The 16,301-nt window shown below is 33.7% G+C and overlaps 1 protein-coding gene across 1 annotated transcript in view; it reads right to left on the bottom strand.

Annotated features, from left to right (window-relative positions):
- The window catches only part of LOC118838709 (collagen alpha-1(III) chain-like), a 65,994-nt gene that overhangs the window by 36,679 nt on the left and 13,014 nt on the right, over positions 1 to 16,301 (bottom strand). Inside the window, 4 exon segments of the mRNA XM_036746070.1 lie at positions 4,059 to 4,133; positions 5,426 to 5,539; positions 6,263 to 6,313; positions 8,251 to 8,453. Of these exon segments, the coding sequence (XP_036601965.1) occupies positions 4,059 to 4,133; positions 5,426 to 5,539; positions 6,263 to 6,313; positions 8,251 to 8,453 (443 nt within the window).

The following is a 16,301-nucleotide window of genomic DNA, read 5'->3' as shown; positions in this document are numbered from 1 at the left end:
GGGTTCTAGATATAGAGCTGGAAATGACCAAGAGGCCATCCTGTCTGTCTTCCTAAACTGAGGCCCAGAGTGGTTAAATGATTGGTCCATGGTCATAGAGGAAGGATGCTCAAAACAAAGAACATAAACAAAGGAAATGGGTGAAGGGTCACTTGTATACATAAAAGTGTCTATATTTATTGGGGTAAGAATCTCCATTAGTAATGGACCTCAGAGAACCATAGAAATTGAACTGAGGTCTTTTCTCTCTAGAACCAGTGTGTTTTTCTACTCTAGTGACTTGACATCTTTAAAATTATGAGAATATTATGGTTTTAAATAAATAAATGAATGTATAAAGAAGCATGTATTAAGCATTTATTAAATACAAAGCACTGTGCTAAGTGTAAGACATGCTACAAGAAGGACAATACAGTTTCTACTCTCAAGAGGCTCACATTCTAATAAGGGGAGACAACACATATAGGAGTCAGATGGAAAGGCCAATATCATTTAATTGCAACAGCAAAGAAAATGATAATGCATCAACCATATCCACTTATGGCTGACTTTTTGTTTATTTTTTTGGTTTAACGTTCTGTCCTTTTTTGTAATTCCCGAAACTTGGCACAGCACCTGGTACATAGTAGGCACTTAAATGCTAGTTGACCGATTGACTAATATGTATGAGATTTAATTCACTATATGGGATTTGTAACATAGTTTTGACAATTAGATTTTATTTAATTTAGGCTAACTTCAAAATACCTTATTTTTAATGGAATCAACAATATTTTGCTACCAATATACCATGTAATATTGACCTGATGACAGATTGGTCAGGAGAAAACGGTTCAAAATGAGAAACAAGTGACCAGAAATTCACTGTTTCCTTTGGTAGAGTAGCTTTTCCTGGGGTTCCTGAACTTTGCTGGGAAAATCTTCTGATCCAATTCAGAAGATCAACCACATATCCAGGTAAAATGGAGGTTATTATGAAAGAAAGAATGAATGAAAAAAGCATTTATTAAGCATTTACTATGTGCAAAGCACTGTGCCGAGTTTTGTTGATATATACAAAAAAGTAAGAAAACCTCTTCTCTCAAGGAGCTCACATTGTAATGGAGAGACAACATGCGAAAGGTGAGATCGGCTCATAAGATAACTATATGAAAGACATCAGTGCTAGTTGAGAGAACCCAGTAGGATCATTAATAATTTTGAGTTTATCAGAGAAATAAATTGGGCTAGTTCTGGTTGCATCCATGTAGTGGCTATGAGTTAAATAAAGCGTATTATTTTCCAATGATGATACTAAAAATGCAAAAAGAGGTTAGAAATAACATTGGTTTTCTTGTTAGCATCTTCGCTGGACTGTCAATAAATGATATTTTTAGTTTGGTTTGGTTGAAAGACAGAGGAATGAAACTTGAGTGCAACAGAGAGGTTACTTTTTAGAATCAGAGATAAGAAAAAAAAGAACAAGGTGCTAGAGGAAGTTATACTGTCTGGGGTTGAACTCACCCTATGAAAGGGCATTTAATGGGCATTAACAGGCTTACAATTGGGCCTAAACAACTAATGTGTGCTTTGTGAAGAAACAAACCTTTGAAGTATGGAAGTTATTAGAATATGACATTAACCTATAGGAATTAGTCACATTTACTAACAATAATGGATATGATAGAATAAAATGACTTCCAACAGGATTCAGTGCTGGAACTGACCATTAGAACTTGTCCATATCAAAGATATTCATGGGAGGAATGGTTTCTTCTTTGTTATCTTTATTGTATTGCTATAAATATATTTTATTTTGCTTCTCTTTGTCTAAAATTAACATATTATCCCATCTATTTATTTCTTCTTCTTTTAAAAAAATCTATTTTCCTATTGGCAGTCTAGAAAATAAGCTGACACATTGTGGGACATATTCTGCCTGGAGAACTAGAAAAGTCCCACAGTTAGATCAATGTATGGGAAGACTTGGACAAGCAACACAAGGATAAGAAAGCACATATAGATTGTTATTTGGGTAGAATGAGTATTCCACGTACCCATTAAATACGTGTATAAGTTTCTGTTCATTTTAAAAAGTACTAGATCTTTCTGCCATCTTAATTTATGAATGTGAATCACATAGCCGCCTTTCACTTCACCTCTAAAATAAGTTTATAATGGTTTTTAATGTTTAAAATTTTCTCATTTGCTTTAAGGAATTGTTCTATTTCCACTCTCATGACCTTGGCTTGTAAAGAAAAAAAAAGCTTCTACTATGTCCATGTCTGTTGTATATCTGAAAGATAAGACATTTTTAGAGCTGGGCTATAGGTACATATCTGTATTATTCTTAAATACTGACATATTTAATATCAACTCCAAGGTAAGTTTTAATACAGGGATATACACACTAGTTACATTGCACTGATGGAGATCAGCTTTCTTCTGTCTCTGTTCCCTTTTAATGTCAATGATGGATCTTTGATTCAATATCAACACATACAGTCTCATATTTGGGTTGATTGCCTTCTGACATAGTGGAAAGAGGGTGTCAGCTAGGGAGCTATATGCAGAGCATACTGATCCCAGAGTCAAGAAGGAAAATTTGAGTTCAAATTTTACTTCAGATATCTACTAACTGTGTGGCTCTGGGCAAGTCACTTAACCTTTCACAGCCTCAGTTTTCTCGTCTGTAAAATAGGGATAATAATAACTGTTTCCCAGGATTGCTGTGAGAATAAAATGAGATAGTAGCCATAAAATATTTTACAAGCTTTAATTTGTTATTGTTGAGTCATTTCAGTTGTGTTGGACTCTTTGTGATACCCATTTGGGGCTTCCTTGGCAAAGATACTAGAATTGTTTGCCATTTCCTCTTCTAGCTCATTTTACAGATGAGGAAACTGAGGCAAACAAGGTTAAATGACTTGCTCAGGATCAACAGCTAATAATTTTCTGAGGCCATATTTGGACTTAGGTCTTCCTGACTCCAGGACCAGTGCTCTGTATAAAATGATGGATGTTTTTTTATTTATTAATAATTATAATACATACCATGCATAATTATGTATTTGTATATAATTATGTACAATATAATATTAGTAATAATTATAATATAATTAATATAATATAGTTATATTACATAACATATAAAATATATGTAACATAATATAATTAATATTATAATATATTTATATTATATAACATATATAAAATATATGTGACATATAATATAATTAATATTATAATAAAATAAATATAATATTTATAACTAGTAATAATTAACAGTAATAAAATTGGTAATAATATTATTGTCATAATTCTCATCATTAAAATGTCTAAAAGTCTAAAAGCTCAAAATAAAGAAACATAGGACATAGAACCCTGTATTATGGAAAGAAATGTATAGGCAGCTAAATTTAAAGGATTTATTCTAAACTAGAATGAGCTATTAAATATTAATGATTTTAATATGTAATAGAGTTATTAAAGGAGTAGAAACAGATAAGAAAACCTCATAAACTCATAGATCTAGAGCTAGAATGGATCTTAGAAGCCATTGAGCATTATCTTATAGGTGACAACATTGAAGCCCATGAAGATTAAATGATTCATCTAAGGTCACACGAGGTGTAAGTGATAGAGCAGGTATTTGAACATGTCTTCTGACTTCAAATCCAGCCTTTCAACTGTATAATGAAGAGATTAAGACCAAAGAGGGGACAATAATTGTGTTAAGCAAGATGGAGGAGAAATAACAAAGGATATATAACCATAAAAAGGGATGGAAAAAATGAGACATGCAAAGAAACAAGTTAATGTGGGAAAAATGATGATGGGAGGAGGGAAGAGGAGTAGAGAGATTGTTCTGGGCAAACATGACAGAAACCACATCTGTCACTTTCTTGTCCATCCTCAGAGGGTCATAGCCCATTTTGGACAGTTCCAAGATGATCATATTCAACAACAACAAAAAAAACTATTTCTTAGAAGAGCAAATATTTAAAACATAACAGTCTAAAAGAAAAAAAAAACAAGTTAATACTCTGGAAAATAAACAGATAAACGGTTGTACATACAGGTAGCCCTGGCATGCCTGCTGCTCCAACACCGCCAGCCTTGACATCATACGATTCATACTGAGGAGAGAAATTCTGGAACAGAAAAATTGAAGCAAATGTGATTGAATTAAATCAAAATCTCATTTGTATGCCACAGTCAGATCAACAAATGGTTTGACAATTCTATGTGGTTAGAAGAGGGTATCTTTGAGGCTAGAGTCATGTAGTCTGTCTCTCAAGCTAAATAAGATTGTATCACACAATCATCTGGCTTGTTTTCTGTTCCCTATAGTCATAACCTGTCATAAGGTCTTAGGTCTACATGTGGAAGACCAGTTAATTTTTTTATTCCATAATTTTACAAAAGATGAAATTAAACCTAACAAACAAAGCAACAAAAAATTCAACTTGAAACTTGCTTAAGGTCATATATCTAGGTAGGGGCAGAAGCCAGGTCTCTTAAGTTGTAGTCCCATAATTAGTGTCAAGAAAATTTACCTGAATGGTTATGTCTATACTTGCTCTTGACCTACACATAGAAATTCCACTAAAAACATTTTTAGAAAATAGACAAAACTTTGGCTTCTTTTAAGCTTATTATATTTTTTGCTCTGGATAAATGGAGGATTAGCAAGACGTCTTTTATTTCATAAACTAGAACACTGGAGGGTTATTGTTTTGCAAGAAATGTAAAATACAGTCAAGAATTTAATGTTAGATGGATGGTATTAAAACAAGAAAGACAGTTCGTGAATTTCTATCCATGTCACCACCATCAATACTTTTTCTGAAAGTGTAGTCAGAGCCATTGTCTAGAAAGAGATGGCCCTTTTTAACTGAAAGTAAAAATAAGAAGGTTTAGGCACTGGCCAGGCCTCTTCAAAAGTTCTTCTAAACCCTGCTAGATAAGAAACTGACCTTCACTCAGTGCCCAAATCCCTGGGATTATACAGGCAATGGGTACAGTTCTCCCCCTTTTTCTTTTGTGGTTAAATGTCTGTTAAAGAGAGTTAGAGAGTGGGTGTATGGAGATTATAAGGGTAAATTTGATTGCAGCAGTATTCTAAGGAAAAGCTAAAGCAATTAGATAATGAAGGGGCACAGTGATGACATTTTTTCACTATTTGTTAATTGATCACTCAGGCGATGGTGAGCAGGTGTTCTTCATCTCCCCTGAGGGTAGCACAAGAAGGATGAAACTGTAGTATGAGAGATTTGTTTAGATTAGACATGGGGGAAATGGTAGAATAGACATGGAAATCTTCAAAAGATCTCATGGAATCTTTAAGTCAATTTTCAGCACTTACAGATGGTTAGAGAGTGATCTTGATTAAATGAAGGATTAACTAGAATAAAGGAATATTCAGGTGGTTTTAACATTTTACCTGGTTAATAGGTGGACATGATTCACAGATTCCAGGGGCGCCAGGAGGACCAGGAGTACCTGGTTGTCCAGGGATTCCAGGATCACCATTTCTCCCAGGAATACCAGGTGGACCCTAGAAAAGGAAAAGATAACCAAAATAATGCAATAGCAAAGCCCTAATGATTTGAAATAAATAACATCTCATAGAGTTTAACTCAAGGTCTTGCATGAGAAAAACAACCTCTTTGGAATAAATGATATTTTATCTATTGGAGAAATTATCACTTGGTGGGTGATGGCACTAAATATTATGCAAACTTATGATTAGTTTAATATGGCTCCGGGTCAGAGGGTCTTTATTTTTGGGTGTTTTATAGGCCCCTTTGGCAATTGCCTGAAACTTATATACCCCTTCTCAGAATCATATGATTAAGTAGAAAAATCAAATACAAAGGCTTACAAAATTAACCAATTATGTTTAAATGCAGTTATCAAAATATTTTAAAAATTCACAGACCCCCCTGAAAACTATCACTAGGTCCCCAAGGAGTGAATTGATTCTAGATTAAAAACTAAATACTTATGGCTAGTGGCCAGTTTGTGAGTTTTTAATTCTAATTTTCAAAGTGACACATGAGGTATGGAAATTACATGAGGTTTTAGAGATATCAAAATTGAAACATTAAATTAAAGATATTATTGTAGTAATTTTATCACAATACTTAGAATCTAAACAGGTGGCAATGAAACAATGTATGAATGAGGAAATTATCACAACTAGGAAAGGCCAGGGTAAAGATAGACACTGGAAACCTTTCATCAGATTATTTTCTTTCACTGAAGATCTTTTACTTACAGGATCTCCTTTTGGGCCTGCAGGTATAGGACCACTAGGAGGATGGGGAGTCTAGGCAGAAAGAGAAAAACAAGATAAGGAGGACGTAGAAGCCATTTTCTTGTGAAGCAGAAGCAATGTCTAAGAAATGCACCAATAAAACAAATACTGTTGAAAATTGGGTTTAATTCCTGTTGTTGGAAATGTTGCTCTGTTCCACAGTTTCTTAGAGATGCTAATGAGATTTGATAGATATATTTCATCTTATCTCAATCTCTCTGAAAGAAAAGTGTCTTTTTCCCTTATAGTTTCTTGAAAATACAAAATTTCTCTCCTTTCTAAATATTATGGAACTCTAAAAAATTGACAAGTGATTTTTATGACCAATGGGTTAAAATGATTTTAGATGAGTTAGTAGCTATTACAAAAACCTCCTTCCCTTCTCTTTACTGGGGCTAATCTTTAAACTATTCTGAAGTAGAGCTTAGATTACTCTGAGCTCTAATGATTGCCTATTTAGAAAAAAAGTGCTCAACAGAATTAATTTTGAAATGTATCGTATTATAGATATAATACACACATATATCTATGTATCTATATGTATCCCATATATATATGATGGATAGACTGCCCCTGCCCCTTGAAATCATCTAGGGGATCAGAGGATATAGGTTCAAATTCCACCATTGGAACAAACTAGCTATGTTACCATAGGCAAGTAATTTAAACTCTCAGTGTCCTCATGAAATTCTCTAAGAAAATTAGTTACAAATGAATTGTCAATCTGAATAGGTGGAGGGAGTTTCCACTTGGGGAGGAACCTATGTGGATTAATCCACAGAGCTGGATTATTGATGATAATAATAATGATGATTATTATCAGTATAAAATGACAGAGTTCAAAGCTCTATGTGAAATACAAAAATTAGGGTATAGTATTTTACTAAAGGTTATTTTGGATCAACTCAATCACTTTGGGTTGGTTTGAGATTGGAATAAAGATAAGAACAGATCTATTTTCCATCTTTGATTTTTACATCTGAATGCACACTAAGTAAATTCTATTTCTTTTCAATGTTATTTTATTCTTTTTTCTCCAACTGGTCTTTTTTGTTTGGTATTTAATAAATATCTAAAAGTCTTCAGCCCAGGAAGACTTTCATAACCTTCTCTTTATATCACCTGATAGTTTGTTCCCCATTGTTTTGTTTATTTCACTGAGATTATAAGAAACTGTATATCAATAGTTTATTAAGCACTTATAAATGTAGAGTCCTGTAGAAGATTCTGGAGCTGAGTTCATTATGAAACAAAACACTATTGAGTTAAACAAATGTTTATTGATAAACATGGCATCATTATTATTTTTTTAAAACAGTATCATAGGAAGTCAGGAAGATCTGAGTTCAGAAACTTCCTGGCTGTGTGACCCTAGGCAAGTCACTTAATATCTATTTGTCACTGGAGAAGGAAATGGCAAACCACTACAGTATCTTTGCCAAGAAAACACCCTGGACAGAGATCCAGGGAGTCATAGAGCATCGGACATGACTGACATGACTGAACAATGATCTTAGAAAGAGACATTGACTAAGTTCTAATTACATTTAACTACAAAGAAAGATATATTTTAAAATTAAATTTCTATTTAAAAGGATAGCCTGGTGGTGGACTGCATGTTTGGTATTAATGGACCAGTTTTAAAGAGTAATCCATTTTTTTGGCCACAGTAATTCTTTAAGATGATGGACTAAATTATAGAAAAGTTATAAGATTCATTATAATCTTCATTCATTAAAATACTTATAGTGATGAAATTATGGACTCTTGAAGTCTATTTCCATTTAGCTATTGATGAATAACACAATAAAATAAAGGCACTTAACAAAAATGATGATTCTGTGGCTAAGAAATATAATGATATCTATCATTGACCCAGGAAAATATATCAAGTTTATCCATCTCAACATGAATATTGCACTATTTAAGGTTTTTTTTTTTAAACTCACAGGTTTTGGAGGCTGTGGACAGACTGGACAGCATTCCCCAAATGGAATCTCTGGGCTGGGACAGTCCAACTCTTGTTCATCACATATTATGTCATCGCAGAGAACAGCTCCTGAGTCACACACACATATTTGGCATGGTTCTGGCTTCCAAACATCTCTATCTGCATATGATTGTCCGAGATGGGTACATTCTGAATCAACAGCTGGAAAAGAAAGGAGATATGGCCTTTATAGCTTTCTGCTTCATTCAAATATGACATTTCTGGGCTCCTATGAATGTATTTGATAGCTTACCAAGGTAAATTTATTTCTAATTGCCAAATTTGCCTAAAGGATAATTTTGTTTATGTCTATATATGTTTATAAATTGATACTGAGATAAAAAGTATCCAGAAATTTCGTGCAAAAAACAAATAACTGTGGGTGGTCTTCTTACTATATGTTTCACTGTATTACATTTGAACTGCTTGTTTGTTTTTTTGAAGGAGAAAACTAATTTTTTCATGCAGTTCAAGACCATTCAAATACATTTCCATAATTAGTGGAAATTCAAAAGTGCTCCACTCTGGCTCCCACATACACCTTGAACAAACAATTTTGAATAAATGCAACATTCTGAATGTAGCGCCACCTCATTGAAAACACTACTATAATAAAAAAATAAAGAAGTGTTTTTAATACAAAACCTTCCATAGTCAAAGGATGTTTATATGACACCATTGGGGGTAGAGGAAAGTAAATTAAATTGTGATTTGGACTTTGAAAATGATCAGTTTTTGCCCTTAATCCCTATAATATAAATAGGATTGTTAATAAAACTGTCACATTCTAATGCTTATAAGAAATCAACAAACTAATGAAATCATACTTCAATGGAAAACTACACAATTTAAGTATTTTATAATTTTAGTAACTATTTTCTCCAATATTTCTTACTTCTGTCTCATGAAAATTTTATTCAGAACTTTGGAAATCAAGTATTCCTCTTTTTTTTTGCTTTTAGTGTGAACAAACATTAAAGCATTCCTTAGCTTCTTGTTCTTCCTAAGAAATTCTAGAAAAGCAATGAAATGCAGTTTCATCACTCTCTGCTGTTCCATGATATTATGTCCTTCATACTCAAGAATGATGCAACCTAAGCACCTTTTAAAATATTGTTCCACTTATGGTGAATAATTTGCACTGCTCCATCTATCTTCTCTTTTGCAGGTCATTTGGCTAGGCCAGAACTAAGGGTCCAGTCCAACTCCTAAAGAGTTGGGAACAAAGAAATCTTAAGTGATATCACCTGAACTATTGAGCTAATTGGTCACAGTCAACAATGTTCTGTGAAAAGAAATTTCTAAATATTGGTGGACTCTTCCAAGTATTTTTTCTTATAAAATTATTTCTATATTGCATAGTAGGGTTTTTGTTTTTGATGTTACCTTTATTTCCAAATGTATCCCTTCCCTCTCCAATAAATTCTTATAATTAAGAATATAGGGTGAAAAATAAGTCAAGCTAACCAAAAGATCAATTGAGTCTGATAGCATATGCAGTTATACAGCTGAAGTCTCTCCCTACTGCAAAAAAGAGGAAATGTATTTTCTTATTCTCTAGGATGAAATATGTTTCATTAAAATTACATAGCACCTAAGAACTTTTTCTTGTTATTTCAAATTACATTGTTGTAATCATTAGTTACAGTGTTTTGCTGTTTCTCTTCATTCTGCATCATGTCATGGTCTTCTTCGAGAACAAACGACAAACCACACACACAATCATAACAATCATTCTGCATCAATTCGTATAAATCTTCCTATTTTCTCAATTCTTCATGTTCTTATTTCTCACAGAGGAGTACCATTTCATTACATTCATGTATCACATTTTCTTTAGCCATTGCTCAATTGATAGGTTTCTATATAGTAGGTTTTAAAAATATTTATAATACAATGTAATCTCTCTACAAAATTGAAAGAAAAAGGCAGTTTGGACCAAGTTTAAAAAACACAGACAAGCAAATATCAGGTGTCAATACTTTGTGTCAACCACTTATTGCTCAACTTTAATTTGAAATATTAAATATATGCTCTATAATGTTTCAAAAGCTCGCTGTAAGTTCTTTGAGAAATAAAACTTTATATATACACATACAACTTTACATGTAAACAAACATATAATGTATGTATATATAAATATGTGTTTATATGTAAAGTGTATATAGACATAGATACAGATATATATAGATGTAGATATAGATAAGTTCATGTATTTTGCCTATAATTTGCCATATGCTTTGAAATTTGCATTGGGAACAGTTGAGCTGGTATTGCGAGTTATGGGTGTAGTTGCTCTTTGAAGAGTTCAATACCTTCAGAGGATATCAAAAATGTTTGACCTTTCATTAACTTCTTATAAAAACTGTCTCTATTGTACTATCATTGCCCTTGACAGCAGGGACTGATTTTTGCCTTTCTTTTTTTAATATTTTTTGAGGGGGAGGGGGCAAGGCAGGGCAATTGGGTTTAAGTGACTTGCCCATGGTCACACAGCTAGTAAGTGTGTCAGGTGTCTGAGGTCTGATTTGAACTCAGGTCCTCCTGAATCCAGGGCCAGTGCTCTACTTACTGCTCCACCTAGCTGCCCCCTGATTTTTGCCTTTCTTCATATTCCCATTGCTTAGCTCAGTATCTAGCATATAGTAAACACTTAATAAATGCTTGTTGACTGACTGATCATCCCCCAAACCCAAAAGTAACCTCCACCCCCCAGCACTGTAGACCAACTTCATTTTGAAATAACTGCAAATATTATAATCAAATCTTACCACAATGCCCTGAAGCCCTGCAATACTGTCATTTGACTATCCACATATAGCACTGTTACCCTGGAAATAATAACCTCTATTATATTTTTTCATCTAATGATAGATATGTTTTAGAGTAATCAGTTAATGAAACTAAATGAAGTAAAGAGTAAAAATCTATTGTTTCACCTAACATGATAGTCTAGGGGAAAGCACACTGGATATAAATTCAGGTACCTATACTCTCATCTTATTTTATTTGTTCACTTGGTCATGTCATTCAATCTCTTATGCTTTAATTTCCTCTTATAAAATGAGAACTAGTTTAAACAATCTGTGAACTTCCACTAAAAAGCAAAAGATTCCATTCTTGGTACCTACAATTGTCCCGTTAGAAAAATGCAAATATGAAGCAATCTTTTTTGAGTTCCTCTCCTCTTTCCCAATTTTCTTCCATATCTGAACTCCATTAACCATACCCAGTCCATTGTCTTTCGCTGGCCTCATCTTGAATATTAAAGCTAACTCAGGGCCTTCCATACCCTCAACAGGGGGATAGACAACACAAACTTCAGCAAAAGTGTCATCCTTCAAAAGAGAATTTTCAGACTATCAGCAACCAGAATCCTATGTGAAATGTTGATGAGAGACCCGTATTTCCTCTGCTTCTCCTGGTACTATCTGTGCTCCTGAAATGCACTTATAAAAAGCACTTATAAGGAAAGATTCTCAGTGCAGAAATCCAATTGACAATTTGATATGCATCAGAAATGCATTTCCTCTTCAAACTAAATATAAAGCTTTCTAATGCTTCCAACATTTCTGGGTTCAAAATGGAAATATGAAGAAATAGCTAAAATTGATTTAAAGAGTCAGAAAGGGAAAAAAAACACCTGTGAAATGTTAACATGAAAGTACACACAAACACGTTTATTGAGATTGTTGTATCTTTTTGTAACTGAAGCGAACCAAAGGAACCAATATATTTTCACTTTTTGATGACTTTGAAGGTTTTTTAGGTACTAATATATAAAAATCAAGATGATAGAATGTTAGAGCTGGGAAAGGCCTTAGAAATTATCTACATCTAAATCCCTCATTTTACATATGAAGAAACTGGGGCAAATAAGTGACTTGCCTAAAGTCATACAAGTAATAAGTAGCAGAGTTGGGATTTGAATCCACAATCTTTGATTTCAATACCTTGCTTTTTCCACACTGTGGAAATGAGAAATTATTTTTCACTACTGTATACATTTTATATGTAGTAGAGAAATTTACATTTATATTAAGTCAAAGTATAAACAGGAAGGAAGTTAGTATTTGGAGAAAAAAGTCACTAAGCTGTTTGAATAATGTATAGAAAATATATTGCATTTGGAAACAGGAAATCTGAATTCTGGTTCTGATCAAAATTGTCTTTGCAACCTTGGATCCTTATTTCTCCTCTGTGGGCCTCGGTTTCCTCATTTGGAAAATGATGGGGCCAGATGAGATTATCTCTAAGGTATCTGCTATATCCAGATAACATCTATGACATAACTCCTCTGTCTTCTAAGCCAACGGTCATGTTACAATGCTATTTTGGCCTCAAGCACTTTGTATTACACATATATGTCATAAGCGGAGGCTGACTTGACTATTTATCTTGGCTTCAGATTTGCATAAGTTGTCTTCTTCATTAGCCAGAAGAGACATCTTGGCCTTTCAGCTGAATTTTCCTTCTCCCTTTCCAAGTCTGCTGTCCAAACTTTGCCCTCTTGCTTAAGTAATCTAAGCATCTATGTTTTCTAGTACTGGGTCCCAGTGATCCCCCTTGCCCCCTTTAGTTATAATTTCCCAAGTGTACATATGATCAATTTCTGAGCTGAATGTTAGTGATTCTAATGGTGAATAGTATTTCTTAACCTGATTTGTCAGTATTTTTCCTACTTTTTTCTAATGATTTTATCGTCATCATATATCTGAATTTTAAAATTTCCAAACAGATATTTATCTAAATAAGAGAATCACATGTGCTTGGAATCTAAATTTTCCCAGAGAATAGAATCATCCTAAGCTATTTTTAAGTTTCTGACAATGTGTAGCACTGTGTTAGCCACAGCATGAAATGGACGTGTCCATTGCCTTCAGGATGTTTACAATCTAAAAGAAAAGACGTTAATGATATTATGTAAATAAAATAATCACATATTTATAAGTATTGAAAAAATGCATAAATTATATATATATGTGTATATATATATATATATATATATATATATATATATATATATATATATATATATATATATCCCATGTTATCATCTATAGGCAATGAAGCATCCAGTTAGGCTGAGACAAGTTTCACAGAATAGGGGGGATTTCAGGATCTGTCTGAATGATGCAAAAGAAGTGTGGAAAATTGGAAGAACAAAGACATTACAGATAGAGAGTGTAGCCTATATAACTTGGGAAGTATAAACTTGGGAATGGCTAGAGGGACTGAAAAAGACTGAGTAAACTTAAGCAGATTGTAAGGTTCCGGAGGTTAGAATCTTTATCTTGAATGAATAAATGAATCAATGAATGAAGCTGCCTAACTCATAAGAAATAAGCCAAAGAGCTGGGAAAACAAATGCGCAAAAGCCACCAAAACAAATATAATGAAGACAGTTTAGAAAGGTGAAAAGGTGAAAGGTGAAAAATCCCAAAGTAAAGCATAAGCATTTGCCCAAACAATGGTAAGCCTATCTTAGGTAACAATGTTGATAGGGTTTTGATGAAGAGAGATCTGTTAAGGTGAGAGAATTCTGGTGGTGTATTAGCTCTTTGAAGGCAGAAACTATTTTATATATGTATATATTATGTGTGTATGTATATATACACACATGTGTATGTATGTATATGCATACATATACACATGTACACATATACATACATACGCACATATACATACATGTATGTGGATGTACATATGTATTAGGTAATCCTACCTCCTAGCACAGTACCTTGCATTGAGTGGACACTCTTGAGAAGTTTATTGATTTGAGAATACAGGCCCACATAGTAGTTAGTAGAAAGATAACATATTTTTGATCTCATAATAATCAGAACAAAAATATTTTATGCGAGCACTCTTGCCATGTCTCCTAAGAGTATAGTGTGTCATTTCTTCCTAACTTTATGCCCAATTCCCCATTACTATAGGCAGCACAAGTGTTTTACCTGCTTCTCACCAAATATTATATACTTAATCATTTCTTGGCCATTAAGACTTTCATATGTGGTTATTAGCCATGTCTAGATATTTCCTCTTGTATGCTATAGATTGAATCTATTGCTATTTTTCTCTCATCTCTACTGCCATGTGGGACATTAGTCTTGCTCTATGATACCTCTTTCTTTTTTTCTTGTTGGCCTTGTTGGGAAAAAAAGTTTTCTATGGTTTCCTATCCCAAATAATTCAATATGCCATTGATAGACCATTTTCTCTACTAACTACTTCAAATATTTTACTCTATCTTCCATAATCCCTTGGTTGCATCTTGATCACCTCTGGATCAAATACCATTTTGTAAGAAAGAGACTTTTTTCAGTTTCATTAAAAGTTTAATGAGTTGGAGTTTACTGAAAATGCTACAGCTGATCTAACATTTCTTTGATGTGCTATTTAAAATGTCCTTGCTTTCTTAGCTTCTCAAAGAAGCTTCCCTCAAATTAAAGTCTGCTCTAGGTCTAGATTATTTCTATAACAAGTAAATTTTTAAGATAGTTAAAGACAGTCTCCTACCTCTTCCCCCCTCCCTTTCTGGATTTAAATGTTAAACCTCAAAAGCAGTTCCTGAGAGGTGCTTGGGACATAGTAGGAACTTAATAAATGCTTGTTGATTGATTGACCCTATTTCATTTTAAGACAAACTCAGGTCTTCTACACCTTCTTCATCTTCAGTGAAAGCTTTTCCCCTTCAGTTCTTATTATACAGACTCCAGCTTAGATTTAACATCTTCTACTGAGGAAACAAAAGATAGTTTTGGCTAGTTTTTTTGCTTCAATAGCTCTAAGGATGCCTATCAGTCAGCCAGCCAATTGGCACACATCAGTTCACTTACCAACAAAACCCCAGAATTGCAGAATCCTATGTTTATAGCATGAGTGAAAATGTTTTCCACCAGCCTAGCTTGCTATCCTCTACTTGAACAGTAGGTGGGGGTATTAAACAAAAAGATGAGTTTGTCTCCAGCTCTGTTCTGGGCTTTATTATCTAGGTTTGAGAAATGAAAGGGAAAATTGTACTGTCCTTGGCAGCATAAGTATGCTCACTAGGTTTTCCTGGGAAAACTTTAACTGAGCTAATTTAGTTTCGCATACCTGTCCCTGCTCTGTGTTCAGAAGTGTGCCAGTAGTTCAACGTGCGCTATAACTGATCACGTGTTACATATGGCTTTAGAGAAAGCTCCACATTGCTCTAGTAAGTTGATCTCTTTTCAACCATTGGCAAGTTATAGGTAAAACTAACAAGATGGGGGAAAAAGCTGACTCGTTTTCATATACTTGTGGCTTGAAGTGATGGAATATTTTCTGCAACCAAGGTTTTGCTCTTGGTATCCTCATAATATACATCATTACTACCAAGATATCCTTAAATATAAAGAATGAATAGTCTTAGTATTTGCCAGGGTGAAAGCTGTACCCAATTCTTAAAGCACTAGTTGTGGACTGTGGTAATAGACAATTTTGGTTCTTTCATGATTACCGAGATGGCTTGCCAGTAATTGTAAAAATACATAATAAATTTCTGAACATCTGCAAATGATTTTGTAAACTACAAGGACTGTTCTGTTCAGTGCTTTTGTATATTTTGTGAAACACTGAGATTCTTTCTATTTCCTTAATGCTCAGAGCTTTGAAATGTCTGCTAAACAAAAATAACCTGAGAAAAGCACAGGACTTAACTAACTGCGTAGTATGCTGCCATATGGCACATTTGAGATTGTCTTATGGGTAACCCTTCTAAACTCTGCCCCTATCAATGGATTTTCATACATACCTTCAGATCCCCTCTCCTCTAGTAGGGTAACAGTGAAACTATGACCAAGAGTTCTTAGGACACAAAGTGAAAATCCCACAACTCTCCTTTGAATTTACCAGTTCTGTAACCATCATCTTAACATGAGGTGTTTATGAGGCATGGAGAATAAAACCTATGGCCTTTTGCTGCTATTAAAAATATGAAGCTAAGGAAGGGGGGATCTAAAAACCACCTTTAATATTTTCTAA

Source organism: Trichosurus vulpecula, chromosome 2, assembly GCF_011100635.1.
Source record: "Trichosurus vulpecula isolate mTriVul1 chromosome 2, mTriVul1.pri, whole genome shotgun sequence".
Classification (NCBI taxonomy): Eukaryota; Metazoa; Chordata; class Mammalia; order Diprotodontia; family Phalangeridae; genus Trichosurus; species Trichosurus vulpecula.
This window is presented reverse-complemented; position numbering and strand designations above follow the sequence as displayed.